Raw genomic sequence first — 14,584 nt, 5'->3', positions numbered from 1 at the left:
AACTCACAACTTTCTGGGTGTGCAGTCTGGGTGAATGGGTTCCTGCCCACTGCCTGGGTTTGCAACTGTAACTCACAACTTTCTGGGTGTGCAGTCTGGGTGAGTGGGTTCCTGCCCACTGCCTGGGCTTTGGGGCTCTGCTCTAGCTTTACCCTCCCCGTGGGACAAGGAATTCCATGCTCTTGGAACACCCTGGGCCCTGGAACTTACTGCTCTGCCACTTTCAGGCCTGATCATCCAACTCTGGGAGAAGGCAATGGCACCCCACTCCAGTACTCTTGCCTGGAAAAATCCCATGGATGGAGGAGCCTGGAAGGCTGCAGTCCATGGGGTTGCTAAGAGCTGGACATGGCCGCATAATTTCACTTTCATTTTCCGCTTTCATGCATTGGAGAAAGAAATGGCAACCCACTCCAGTGTTCTTGCCTGGAGAATCCCAAGGACAGAGGAGTCTGGTGGGCTGCCGTCTATGGGGTCGCACAGAGTCGGACATGACTGAAGCAACTTAGCAGCAGCAGCAGCAGCATCCAACTCTGGGCCACAGCTGGAGAAATCACCAACGGGAAGCTTTTGTGAGGGGTATGATGTTGTTTGGATGTACAGGCTGGGATGTTTTTGAGTGCATGAATCTTTGGGTAGAAGATAATGGAGCCGAGGTGGGAGGAAAATGAGGTGTGAGTATCAAGCCAGAAGTCCGTGACTTTGTGTTCCATTTAATTTTTAGCTTTAAGAATTTATGATGAGGTCTATATTAGCTTGCCCCTGACCCCTCCAAACTTCAAGGCAGGCCTAGAACTAGGGCAAGTCACTTAGCCTATTTTAGTCTTAAGTTTCCTCATCTGTAAACAGGATGGTAGTAACTGTTCCACTAACCTCAAAAGGTTGGGAGGATGAGAATGATCTTTAAAATATTATTAACTACTGTGCTGAGCACACAGCATGGTTCAAGCACTCTGCAAGGCACTTTGAATGGATTCTATTGGATCCTCGAAAATCTTCAGGGCATGCAATTTTTATCCCATTTTTAAAGAGCAGCAAACAGGTTCAGAGAGGTTGCTTCTCTCTTAGCCTCTCCTCCTCCATCAGGGGCACAAGTGAGATAATGTATGTAACATTCTCTTACACATACAAGGTGATACTATAGTTATTCATTAATTTACCTCATGTTGGGTGAACAAAAGGAACAAATATCATTGATCTTCAGAAGCTCACATCATTATGGAGGGAAACAAACAAGAAATAAATCAAGTAATTAAAATATGTAGCATGTCAGACAGTGGTAAGGAAAGCAAGGGAGAGAAAGAGGGGCATGTGGAGATAGAGGGAAAGTCACATTCGAATAAATATACAAAGGAGGAGCGGAGGGAACATCATTCCAGGCTTTGTTTTTTTTTTTTTTTGGTGGCCTAGGGAAGCCGGTCACCAATGCAGGTGGGAGAGGAACTGCAAAGGGAGAGGCCATGAGACTACGAGTTATAGAAGTGGTATGGAGGCCAATGTAGCTGGAAAATGAGTAGGGGGTTGAGTTGTAGGGGATGAGTCAGAGAGACAAGTGGGGGAGGACCACTCTGTAGGTAATTTAGGCCATAATAAATAAGGACTTTGGCTTTTACAGTAAATGTGATGGATAACTAAGAACTTTTCTTTCTTTTCTAGCAGAAGAATGGGGCTTCCCTGGTGGGTCAGAACATAAGGAATGTGTCTGCAATGCAGGAGTTCTGGGTTCAATCCCTGGGTCGAGAAGATCCCCTGGAGAAGGGAATGGCTACCCACTCCAGTATTCCTGCCTGGAGAATTCCAGGGGCAGAGGAGCCTGGCAGAAGAGTAAGTTGAACTGGAATGAACAGATTCACTATACACGTTGGAGGCAAGGGGCAAAAAGAGGGAGGCCAAGTAGGTGGTTATTGCAAAGTGCAAAGTTTAGGCCAAAGATGATGCTGGCGTGAACCAAGGTCATGGCAGTCAAGACAGTGGGTAGAGGTTAGATTCCAGATACAGTACTCTGAAGGTTGACCTGACAGGTTTATTGAAATTTTTAGGGTGTAAGAGAAAGAGTCAAGAAAGATGCCAAGGTTTTTCACCTGGGCACTGGGTGACTGGTGTAGATGACTGTTGGCTGGAATGGGGAAGGCTGTGGGTGGGGCATGTTTGGGGCCAAAGATCTGGAGCCTGGTTTGCACATGTTAATTCTGAGACATCTACTGGGCACCAGATGGAGATGTCAGGTAAGTTTTCTCACTTCATTGGACTTGATTTTTATTCTTTTCTCTTTTCACAGAGTGGTAATGACACTTATTCAAGGTGGTGGTCTATGTCATAAAGAATCTGATGCTGGCCCTCAAGTGAGGAGTTTGAGAGAAATATGGGGAAGCAGTTGGGGCAAGGGTAATATCTAGAGATACAAAGGTCTAGAGACACAATTTGTAACTCAGATTCAGTTTCAGAAGGTTGGGCCAGGACGGTTTCTTCTCTTGGAAGCCGCACAATCTGTTTAATGCCACGCAGATGATTTCAGGAACCTAAAATGTTTGTTCATAACCTATTCCAACTGTTTAAAATAAACTAGATGTTGAAACAGTATGGTTGAAAATTGGAAGAAAGTCCAGCGTAGTAGGTCGTGCAAATAACAATCCTTCTCTGAATATGGCCTCCATACAGACAGCAAAACATGAACTTATTGAGGGTGAGCGAAAGGGAGGCAGGTAAAAATAAAGGACCAGAACTCCAGAGCTGTGGCCGCTGGTTGGCTGACCTTACACTTCTCGACCTGGCCCGGGGGTGGGGGCGGAACACAACAGGCACAGTGACATTTTAAAGGGCTCTGTCCTAGTGTTTCTGAACCAAGTAAGTCCGACTTGGGTCCGGGGTCTGGAGGTTTACTCTGCCTCTTGCCAAGCACACCTGCAAGGGTTTCTGCTTATGTCACAGGATTTGCTGTCTGAGTCTCGCGCAAAAGGCTGATCACCTTTAAACCTGGAGTGTTTGCCTGTCTAGAGACGGTGTTTAGTCCAGTATTGAACCTGCACGTTTCCACCTCCTTAGTTTCGCGGTCACTTAAGTGTCAGGCGCCTGCTGAACACTGAGGCAGGAGGGAACGCTTTCCGTGAAGCAAGTCACAAATACACCTAATAAACCCCTAGAGGACCGATTGCCTCTGCAGCGACTCGGAGCCCAACCCCTGGGTTCAAAACGACTGCCCAGGGCGGCCCAAGCTGTGGCCGGACTTCTGTTCCAGGTCAACTTTCAGCCCCGGCGGCCGAGACCTGGCGGCAGGGGGAGTATGGAGAGGCGAGGGGACGCTGCAGATCCCCCGGGATTCTGAGTGGGATGTGGGTAGGGGGCGCGGCGTAAGCCGGGGAAGGGTGGGGAGTGGGGAGAGGGGAGTCTGCGCCTTCCGCCCTGCCGCTAAGACTCGTCGCCTCCCCGAGGCCAGGTGGATTGGGGAACCCGCCAGCCCCGCCAGGGCGCTGCCATCCTGGGCCGCCGGGCCGCCCGGCTCACCTGGGCCGCCGAAGGTGCCTCTCACCAGCGAGGGCGCGGCCGGCGGGCCTACCGGCTGGGGGCCCGGGGGCGGGCCCGGGCGCAGGACGCCCGGCCCCCGCCGACGCGGCGCGAGCCCACTGGCCGCAGACCCGTCACTCACTCTTCACCATGGTTGCAGCACAAAGCGACCGGCCCCGGAGGCCTCTTCCTCCCTAAGGAACGGCGGGGCGGCGCGGAGGCGCAGGAGGAGGAAGAGGCGGGGAAGAGGAGGGGAGTCGCCGCTTCCCAAACACTCTCCGGGGGGCTGTGTGCGACGCCCGCCGCCGGGAGTCCGGACCCGGCTGCCCACGGCCCCTTCCCTGCGCGCCCTCAGACCGGGAACAAAGTTGTCGAGAGTCAGGCGGCCGAGGGCGCAGCCGGGGGCGCTCTGGCCGCTCCGCGCGCGCTGATGGGGGGAGGCGGCGGCGGCGGAGCGCACGGCGGCTGCCGGGGCGGCGGCGGCGGCGGCGGCGGGGCGGCCCGAGGGGATGCAGCAGCAGTCGGGGGGCTCGGCGGAGCTCAGTAGACAGAGCTCCGGCGCGGCGGAGACGGAGACCGAGGAGATTCAGCTCCGGAGCGCCCAGACTTGAGCCAGTCCTCAGACGGCGGCCGCGGTGCCGGAGTGCTTTCCGGAGACCCCCAGAGGAGGGGGCGGCCCTGCGCCCGGAGGAGCAGGAGGCCCGCGCGCCCCAGCCTCCCCCCTCACCGCGGCTCGAACTCCCTAAAAATAACTCAGGCCCAAGAGGGCCGGGAGGAGCCGCCGCCGTCCCCGAGAGGAGCCGGGGAGGCGTGTCGATCCAGGGCCCAGAGGGAGCCTTCCCGACCGCGCGGCGCAGAGGAAGCGGAGGAGGCGGAGGAAGCAGGAGCTCCCGGCTGCCGGGCGCCTAGGGGACCCTCGGGCCTCACGCCCCCCGCCCCGCCGCGCGCCCGGGCCCCGCCGCCCGGCCGCCGCCGCCGCGGTTTGGCTGGTTGGCCCGAGGCGGGCGGGCGGAGCGCGCAGGGCGGAGGCGGCGGCAGCGGCGGCGGCGCTGGGCCGGGAGGAGGCGGCCGAGGGCGCGGAGCGGCCCCGGCCCGGGCCGCGGGGGGAGATGGCGTCCTACGTGGATAACAGCTTCCGCCAGGCGGTGATGAAGAACCCGGCCGAAAGGACCCCCCAGGTGAGACCCGCGTGGGCTGCGCCCTCCCAGCCCCCACCCCTCCCGACGCCGTTTGCCCCGCGCACCCGCGCCTCCCATCAGGTCCCCAACTTCCAGTGGCTTCCCATCTCCAAGCCTTCACCGGGTCCTCCTGGCATTATTTTCCCCTCTCTTGGGTCTTCTTCTTTTCGCTGTCCTCTCGGTACTGTCCTGCCCCCGCGATTGTCCGGCGGGACATAGAGGTCTTTCCCGAGCGTCCCGGCTTCCCAGCCGCGCGCTGGGCCTGCGAGTCAGCGGGGTGACCTCCCCTCGGCCGTCCCTCTTGTCCCACCGGCCGCAGTGCTCCCTTCCTCCGCGAGCCTATGGCCCCTTCTGCCTTCAGAGTTCTTGGGTGTTTGCAGAGGTGTTGAGGAAACTTACAGGGCTCTGTGAAAGACAAATCCGCCGTGGCCTTCTAAAGTGAAACGTTTGAGATGTTTGTATATTTACTGTTTTGCTTTTTTGGGTGGGAAAAATGATGCCGCTTTCCAAGGAAGGGAGGAAGAAAGTTGGATAGCTAGGTTACTGCTTGTAGCTTCAATTGCAGACAGAACTGCAGATCAGGCATGTTCAAATACTAATCCCCCACCCCGCCGCCCCCGGGAAGGGCACCCTGCGGATTCTTCTGGTGTTGCACAACCTTGTCAAAATTAGGTAAGTTTGTTAACCTTTATACATTTCGTTTACCTTCAGGCTTATTTTTCTCTGGCTTTAAGTGGAGGAATTGGTGATGGTGTTGGATCTGGTCGTCTCTAGTTGGACTAGAAAGGGGGAAATTTATAAAAATGTGGTGGTTTGATTTTTTTTTTGCTTGTAGTTGCTGACTGGATAATGACGCATGCGTTGGGATGGTGACTCCAGGGGATCCTGCTGCCAACCTTCTTAAGACAAATAAGCCCTCCTGATCCTTGGGACCATCAGATATTTAGGATCTAGTGCTTGAAAGAGTGGCTTCTCTTGTTAGGTGTTGGATGCCATCTGTTCACATCCAAATGCTCTCCTCTGCCGTTGACGGTTGTTATTTAATGCGGGGAGAAGAGGATAAAATAGACTCTTCCACCGGCTGCCTTTGGGCAAGGCCCAGGAATGGCACCTGGTACCGTTTTTCATTTTTTTTCTGAGGCAGCCGTCACATCTGGGGAGTGTAGCTAGAGTGCGCGTATTTACCAAACGTGGAAGATGGGTGGTAAATTTTACAAGGAAAATTCAGTTCACACTGTCACCGGAAAGTTCCCGTTCTGAAGGATTACTTTACCAAAAACAAGGACTGTGCTGCTCAGGTCCTGTCGCACTGCCTCTCCTGTGCCTTTTCCACCTACTGTTTGTTTTGTGGTTGGCAATCACTCAGTCTTCTGCATCTGAAACTGTAGGTTCTCAGCCACAGTATGATGGAAAAGCTAATTTCAGTGAAGTGTTTCAATGCCTTTCAGTGTTTGAGGTGCCAAGTGAAATCACACATGCTGAGAATATTAGAACTCAGTAAGGTGGTCAGAAAATGATGTCAGAGGCCTTGGGTGGAAATTAGAGAGAGGGAAGTGGTGTGTTTGGTTGGTTGATTAGAATAGCAATGACTCAATACCTACTATCAGGTGGGGGGGGTGGGGTGGGTAGTCGGTCACCAAACAAGGCTGAAAGAGGCAGAATGTCCACTGTGACAGTGCGTGGATTGTGCCAAAGAAATGAACTGTTAAACTTTCCTGTTTCCATGCCAGCTGTGGAGAACAGAGTGAACACCGACCAACATAGAACTTGGCCTGAGTCAGAAGTGGGCCAGTTGCTACTGACACCAACAATGTGCAAACTTCACTGACAGCCTGAAAGCAGCATATTTATCTCCCTCCCCCCCCGCCCCTCCACACACACCTTCACAGAACAAGTCACCCTAAAGAAACTTACCAAACATTTTGAACTTTCATGAGTGTCCACCCTATTCATTTTAATGCTCAATGCAAACCTCCATGTTTATCATTTTAAAGAGAGGGTAGTTGGTAAAGTGACTGCTTCCCATCTTTACCTGGCTCGTTAAAAAGAATTACTTTTCTTCTAAAAGTTTGAAATTTACTCAGAAGTAAAAAAAAAAAACCAAAAACCAACTTTGGTATCAGGTGCCTTTTCTGTTGAGTGCTTTGTGAATGCGAGGACTGGAAGTTTTCCTGCACTCTTTTCTCATGACTACTTGAGAGTTAGTATTTTGTAATATAAAAGCAAAGTTATTAAACCTATGAACAGACACACGTGAATCAGGAAAGTTTTGATGTTGTGCTTCCTTCTGTTTCTCAGGATAGATTTATGAGGAGTTTGTATTATTCTTACGACAAGCAAAAGAAAGGCGCTTTAAGAAAAAAGAGGAAAAAAACATATATATATATATATATATATGTTTTGTTACATTCATTTTTTTTTTTAATCCCGCCAACCCAGTCTCCTAAAACCCGAGAAGACATACTTTTGTACGTCTTCAGTTGCCTAGAAGTAATCATGCTGTCACTTGTATAACCTAAAAAGTTCGCTAAGAAGTTAAAGAGGTTTTGGGGGCAGGGAGAACCTCAATGCAGACACAGGGACTTTGAAAATTACTATGAAATTAGGAAGCTTTTCATAGCCACCTGGGAAATGGAATCCATTTTCCCCATTTATTTAGGCACTTCACTAGAGGGGGGATGGTAAGGAGAAGCAAGCAAAATTGTCACCTGAATTTTTAGCCAGATGTTGCACATTCAGATTTAAGGGGCTGTCACTATTTCTCCTGATATTCTGGGAGGAGGAAAAAAAAGCTATCTTTAATCCAGTATGTATCCAGTATTGTGTGTCTGGAAAATGGCTAAGTTGTAGTCAATGGGGCACTGTATTCTCACTAACAAACCTCCTTGAAAATAAGGAACACTGCACGTTCTATTGATATTTTTCAGTGCACCTCTTGTTGAAAAAAAGGACTCTTAAGTAATTGCTTTATTAAACTATTTGGGTTTATGTCTTTAATCACTTAAGTGGGAAGCTTGGTCACCTAAGCAATTTAGTGAAGTAAAAGATGTAAATAAATTACAAACAGCTACGCCCCCAAGGCTTTAAACAATAAAATGAGTTTTCCAAACCATTTTATTAACTTACTGAGTTCAGACCCTTTCAGATTGCTTAGGTAGGGTGTTTAAATGCCTGTTTTTAGTCTTTCAGGTGAAACATCTATTGCAGAGTTGTTTTTTCTGCTTTAAAGATTTAATATGTGTTTTTAGCTACTTGTAAAAGTTACTTTTTAAAATATTTGTGTTTTAAAATGGTTTGTATTTTGTATTTTAAAAAACAGCTCCTACCTCGCCTCTTCCTAGTTAATAATATTTGTTCTTCACTGATTTTTGAGGGCGAGTGTGTGGCTATTACACCTTTTGATTTAGTTGCAAATTCATGAATTTGTCATCAGAGAGCTCATAACAGTGCAAGACTATTCTTTGCAAAAGTCGCTTGGTAGAATACCTCTTGAGTGTTAACGAGAGGGTTGAAAAAGTGGCTTTAGCACGGGGAACTTTAAACTGTGCGAATCTGCACAAAAAGAGTTTCTCTGGTGGATGTTTAACTTTCACATCTAGTGGAAGAATTGTCTATTGACACATAAAAATTTCCATTTCTTTTTATCATTGTTTATTAGCAGTCTTATATTTTCATCTGACAACTTATACTTTGATTATATTTTGGCTCGTTTTGGGGCTCTAGTAATAAATAATTTGTCTTAAGTAGTTTTTGTTCAAAAACACAACTAAATGATCTGGGTGCAATTTTGAAAAGCATGTCTCATAAAGTAATGCCTGTTTGGGTACAAGCATTTAGCTCTCATAGCAATGATATTTGAATTTGGAGGTTAAAAAAATGCACATTTATTACTGAAAAGCTGATTTCAGACTGTATTAGCATGTGGCTCTAAACAAGTGAAGACTTAAGTTTGTGGTAAAAATTATTAACATTCTTATGCATTATTGGTGGAAACTTAGTTGCCTTCAAATAACCTTTTAAACATTTAGTAATTAACAGTTCCATAATTAGCTTTGCATGGCTTGGCTGAGATTCAAAATGAATCTAACTGCAGTGCTGTGTGGAGGCTGGTTTAATATAGTCCTTCCCAGACCCTGGGATTTTCACAGACACTCAGCCCCACCCCCCTCCCCCCCCAAATTAAAAAGAAAAAATGAAGAGGACTTCCTGGTTGCCAACTTGGTGCAGTTTTCTTCCTCTCAAGAAAGGATGTAAAATAAAAAAACAAACCCAGCTATAACCTCTTAACACTATAATTTTACGTATGAAAACTCACCAAGGTTTTTTTTTTTTTAAATAATTGAAGAATAGTTGCCCTACAGTGGTCATTTCTGCTGTACAACAAAGTGATTCAGTTCAATATATATATAACTATATTTTTTGGCAGCACTGGGTCTTTGCTGCATAGGCTTTCTCTGGTTGCAGTGCTTGGGCTTCTCACTGTGGCGGCTGCTGCTTTTGTGGAGCACGCGCTGTATGGGTGCGTGTGCTTCAGTGGTTGCAGCACTCAGGTTTAGTAGTTGTGGTGCACAGGTTTAGTTGCTCCTTGGCATGTGGGATCTCCCTGGACCAGGGATGGAACCCATGTCCTTGGCAGGAGGATTCTTAACCACTGGGCCACCAGGGAAGTCCCTATAAGATCTTTAAAACATTCTTTTCCATTATGATTTATCACAGGATATTGAATATAGTTTTGTGCTTTGCAGGACCTTGTTTATCCATTCTATATATAATGGTTTGCATTTGCTAACCCCAAATGCCAAATCCATTCCCCCAGTTCCCTCCTGTTTGAAACCATAAGTCTGTTCTTTTTTTTTTTTTCCTCTTAATTTTCTGTTGGCCTGAGAAAACTTCATCCAGGTAGATTTGGGGGCTGGGGTGGGGGGGAGTTAAATAAACACAGTAAGGTCTGCCTTTGATGTTTGAAATTTAAGTCATATAAAGTCGTATTACATAAAGTAATAGCAGCATTTGCTTCCGACGTAAATGAATTATTTGAAATAAAGATACAGTAACCTTTTCAAAAAACAGAAAGACTGCCTTCTTGACTCTTTTGAAAAAATTGGTTGTTTTTTTTAGCTTTGTTTTGTAAGCTTTATAGGTAATGAAAAGGAATTATAATTCCCTCAAAGAACTTTGGTCTAGACTTGTGTAACGAGATACAGAAGTGTGGATCCCCGTGATAGTTCCATGATATTGGTATTATATGAGCTGTTCCCTCTCCTGGTAACAGTTTTCTAGAGGTTTAGAATTTCTCAGATATTTAATAAGAGCTAGATAAACTGCAATCAGAACTCATTTTGATCCTGTAACTGCTGGAAGTTCAGTTGACCAACCAATACTTTCTGGCCCTTGGCAGCTTTCTGTTCTCTAGCTTGTGGTGTGTGTTCATGTAAAAGCTAATCAGAAGAGACCCTGAAGAAGAATTAACCGTTGGTGGTTTATTCTGGGGAGGGCTGATAGTAACTTTCTTAGAAGCCAGTTAGCAATCAGTGGAACTGAAGGGATGCACGATGGTGATTCTGATCTCTCCTGAGTATTCATGCTAGAGTTGAAACTCATTCTTTTTAAAAAATAATTTTTGTTTTTAGTTTGAGATAATTGTAGATTCACATGCAGTTATAAGAGATAATGCAGAGATCTTATTACAAAAACGTTTGTAATGTTTTCCCCATTACAAATATCTTACAAAACTATAGTGGAATATCACAACAAGGTTACTGACAATGATAAAGCCTAGGTGCAGAGGGATTCCATTACCACAAGAATTCCTCTCGTTGCCTTTTTATAGGCACGATCACGCCAGCACTACCTCTGGCAAGGACTAATCTCTTCTCCATTGCTATAATTTTGTCATTTCAAGACTGTCATGTAAATGGAATCATACACAGATTGACTTTTTGGATTGGCTATTTTTCAGTTAGCATAATTAAGACTTGTTACCTTTTGGCCAAAATGAGTTTAGTTACTATCATCTCTGAGTGGTTTGGGCTGTGTTCTTGAGATACCAAAAGTATTTGGGGATGGGGACAGCACAAGGTAAGGTGGATTTAAAACAGTAACAGTGAGAAATTGTTAATAAACATAGGTATAAAATAAAGACCGAAGATCATTAGATCTTGGATGAGCAAGAGTTGTGAGAGTACAACACATTTGGGATATTTCAATATATATAGTTTTTTTTTCCATAAAAACATTTTTTTCTGTGTATGTAATGTAAGTGTAAAGGTAGTCTTACCATCTAGTATGTCATGAAAAGAAATTACCTGGTTTTCCTCAACCAAAGTGGTGTTTTACAATTCAGAAGGAAGTCTGATGGATGTATTTATACAAAGGAGTTCCAGGGGGACAATTTGAACAACCAAATATGGAATTATACCTCTAGGGGGAAAAATATCCATGAACTCATGCCAACATAAGTAAATATTAAATAAATAAATAGGGGAGAAGAGACAGCTCTTGTTACAGTAGGATTTCCCCCCCCTGCCCCCCCAAAAAGTAGAAGGTATGATAGAAGTGGAAAAGCACTGGTAGGCAAACCTTACAGTAATAATGGTTGCAAACAAGAATCAGATGCCAGAACTAGTGGGTGAGAGTATGATGACAAATATATATACATCGGATATCAGAATATTTGCTTAGTCTCAAAGTGTCTTCCCCACAAGATCAATTAATTGATTACAAAGGGGAAATCAGTACTTTTAAAGTGAAGAAAATTAGCAGATACCAAATTGACTAGGTGATCAAAGTTATATCACAAGATGTGTCGACATGATGCACCAAGAAGGGCACATCTGAAGTGGTGTTCTTACTAAAAAGCCCTTCAATTTGAGTGTCATAAAACACTAGGCAAATTCAAATTTTAGGATGTTCTACAAGACAACCTGGAGGAGGAAATGGCAACCCACTCTAGTATTCTTGCCTGGAGAATCCGATGGACAGGGAAGCCTGGCAGACTATACAGTCCCTGGGGTCACAGAGTCGGACACGACTTAGCAACTACACACACGAGATGGCCAGTACCCAGAAGTGTGTTCAAGGATGAAGTGCTGAAGAAGAGCCACAGATTGAAGGAGACCAAAGAAGCATTATAACCAAATGAACTCTGGGATTCTGGGTGAGGTCTCGGACCAGAAAGTAAACACTGGGACAACCGGTGACATTTGAATCGATAGTTTTACTGTGGCAGGCTGGATGAAGAGTGTATAGGATCTCTGAACTACCTTTTATAAAAAAACAACTTCTTTTAGTGTAAAGCTGTGTCAAAATTAAAAGTGAAAGAAAACCAACAACCAGCTTTTGGGGTTGTTGTGACTCTGACAAGAGGCCACCAAATTAAGATATTTAAAAATAATAATCTTTTTTCCTGAGTTAATCTTAATGAAGAGCTCAGTACCTTTTAGCTAAATATTTTGCGTACATTAGGCCATTAGTGACATGGCTGAATCAATATATTAGAGGAAATTACACATACACACACATATCCAAGCTTGCAATAAATGGACAAGAAGAGCTAAAATTTATTCACCTTTTCCCCTAAATTTTGTAGATATTCCCATAAAAATGCAGTGTATTTTACCAGTTGTGAAGGTTTCAAAATCCCAAATGTAAGTGAATTAGAATATTTGGTATATGAAAAAAAATGCGCAGGAGATAAAATGTTCCTTGCGCATGAAGCAAGTAGAAAAGACGCTGTGGTAGTAGTTTAAGGAAGTCAGTTGAGGTGAAATCAAGTTTGTAGCATCCCCCTCTCTTTCTTCTCCTGTGAACTTAAAGTCTTTCAATTGTTACTTTTGGTAGGAGTGAGGAGGTGGAAGGGAGGGGAAGGGTGGCAGTGGGTGTTGAAGAGGCAGGTCAGAGGCCCTATTACAACTGGAGCTGATGAGACCTCTGAGCTGCATGTGCAGCGTTTCATTAAAATCAGTTCAAGACAGAAATACAAATCTTTTTTCCATATATATATATATTTTATGTATATATATAAATGGAAAATTGAAACACAAAGGCATTATAATATAATGCCTTTGTATTTCTGTTACAACCTCCCCTCCTCTGCCAGCCACCTACCTTTCTTTCTTGTGGTAAATATTGGAGAATACACGCTGTTTTTGTATACTATGTATTTTTTTCTGTAACTGAAACTAGTGCAGGAAGATTGGATTAAAAAATATAGGTGCTAACATTTGAGATAACTACAAATAAATTATCAGCTGGGAGATATTTACTATTTTCAATTACAAAGATAAAGCCATTTGTTTTCTATATTTCAATAGGATTTTTTTGTTTGATGTTTTCAGTAACTGCATTTGAGGGTACAACTGAAAAAAGAAGAGCTGGCCAGCCTGTGAAGTAACTAAAATCTTACATTAATAAAGTAAAAAATAGTGAAAATATATAGATGTTAACTAGCCCTATTTAACATTTGTCCAGTTGTTCTGTATGTAAGTTAAGTATTTGAAGTCTTCAAGGCAGTAAAGTTTCTGATTTCTTCTGTAAGTGACATTATGCAGTCTTGCAAGCTCCACACTCAAAATGAGAAAATTTTTGGTAAAATTGTTAGAAATGTCCAGCTAAGTTAAATTAGTTACTGTATTAAGAAAGTGCTTGATCAAATTTATACATTTCCAAACAACTAGAGCTGAGTTTTAAAAACTCACGAGTTAAAAAAAAGATTGAAATGCCAAGAATAGAGGTGAAGAAGACTTTGTTTGCATTTCAGTCTTCATTGGTGTCAGATTCCCTTACTTTTGTGGGACTGGAATAAACTGAGGGGCGAGCTTTAGGGGCTGGCATTATCAAGCACTGCCCTGCTCCTTCATTTGGGAAACCACAGACTTCTCTCAGAGGCAGACAGTGTATCCCAAGACCCACAAGTTCTTCAATCCCAGATGTGACTCTCCAAACCTAAAGTCATCTGAGATTTAAATTGGAATGGGTGAGAATTCCTATCTTGATTCCATTTTCTCTGGTATGGTTTAAATCTACATCAGTTAGAAGAAGCTCTGTGGGGGTCAGCATGGTAAAATCATTTCACTTTAAAAGTCCTTGTTCCGACTTGACATTTGGTGAGATGGCTGCTTTCCTGTGTAGTTGCACATTTGTATCTTGAAGTGCATTCACAGTATAGTTATTTTGAGTTTATTGAGTAAATTCCCTTCATCTAACCTGGTGGCTATGATCCTGAACTTTGATATCCAGACCACAGACAGCTTTGTGGTCCTGTGGAGGTAACTTAACTTCATGGGGTCTCAGGCTTTTGGATTTCAAGGACTTTTTAAAAATCATAAAACCCTGGGCTTCTGATATTGATTTGTCATCTATTTATTTTGAGAAATAAGCTTGTTAAAGTGAATTTAAACTCGCTCTCCACTATTCTCATTTCATAAAAGAAAGGACATTCTAATATCATAAAGACAGAAAGGTTATAATCTCAGAATAAATTGAGCTCTGTTTCACCATATTCTGTTTTTGTCAAGGATTGTTAAAATTTTGCCACCGGTAAGTATGGGGCTTCCCAGGTGGTGCTAGTGGTAAGTAGCCTGCCAAAGCAGGAGACACAAGAGATGTGGGTTTGATCCTTAGGTTGAGAAGATCCCCTAGATTAGAAAATGGTAACCCATTCCAGTATTCTTGCCTGGAAAATTCCATGGGCAGAGGAGCCTGCTGGTTCATAGTCCATGGGTTCACAAAGAGTCAGACCTGACTGAGCAACTCATATTACCAGCCTTGTATAATTGTATAGATTGTATAGATTAAGTATGTTCGTGTATTTTTAGTTTTTTTTTTAACAGTCTCTGACTTGAGTGCTTAACATTTGTTATATTTTAAAATGTTTTATTGCATATTGGAGTACAGCCTATTCACAA

At 44.6% G+C, this 14,584-nt stretch overlaps 1 protein-coding gene and 1 long non-coding RNA gene across 14 annotated transcripts in view; both read left to right on the top strand.

The window, feature by feature from the left end:
* Nucleotides 1-3,671: 3,671 nt before the first annotated feature.
* RAPGEF2 (Rap guanine nucleotide exchange factor 2) overlaps nt 3,672-14,584 on the top strand; it is a 275,356-nt gene continuing 264,443 nt past the window's right edge. For all 13 annotated transcript variants that reach the window (XM_055550911.1, XM_055550903.1, XM_055550904.1 and 10 more), the window contains exon 1: nt 3,672-4,679. In XM_055550911.1, the coding sequence (XP_055406886.1) occupies nt 4,611-4,679 (69 nt within the window). In that variant the 5' untranslated portion in view covers nt 3,672-4,610. The remainder of the gene's footprint in view (nt 4,680-14,584) is intronic.
* LOC129630358 (uncharacterized) lies at nt 4,713-7,025 on the top strand. Its single transcript, XR_008703649.1, has 2 exons — nt 4,713-5,793; nt 6,410-7,025. It is a non-coding gene; the product is annotated as an uncharacterized LOC129630358 (long non-coding RNA).

The sequence above is a fragment of the Bubalus kerabau genome, chromosome 16, assembly GCF_029407905.1.
Source record: "Bubalus kerabau isolate K-KA32 ecotype Philippines breed swamp buffalo chromosome 16, PCC_UOA_SB_1v2, whole genome shotgun sequence".
Taxonomy (NCBI): domain Eukaryota; kingdom Metazoa; phylum Chordata; class Mammalia; order Artiodactyla; family Bovidae; genus Bubalus; species Bubalus kerabau.
This window is presented reverse-complemented; position numbering and strand designations above follow the sequence as displayed.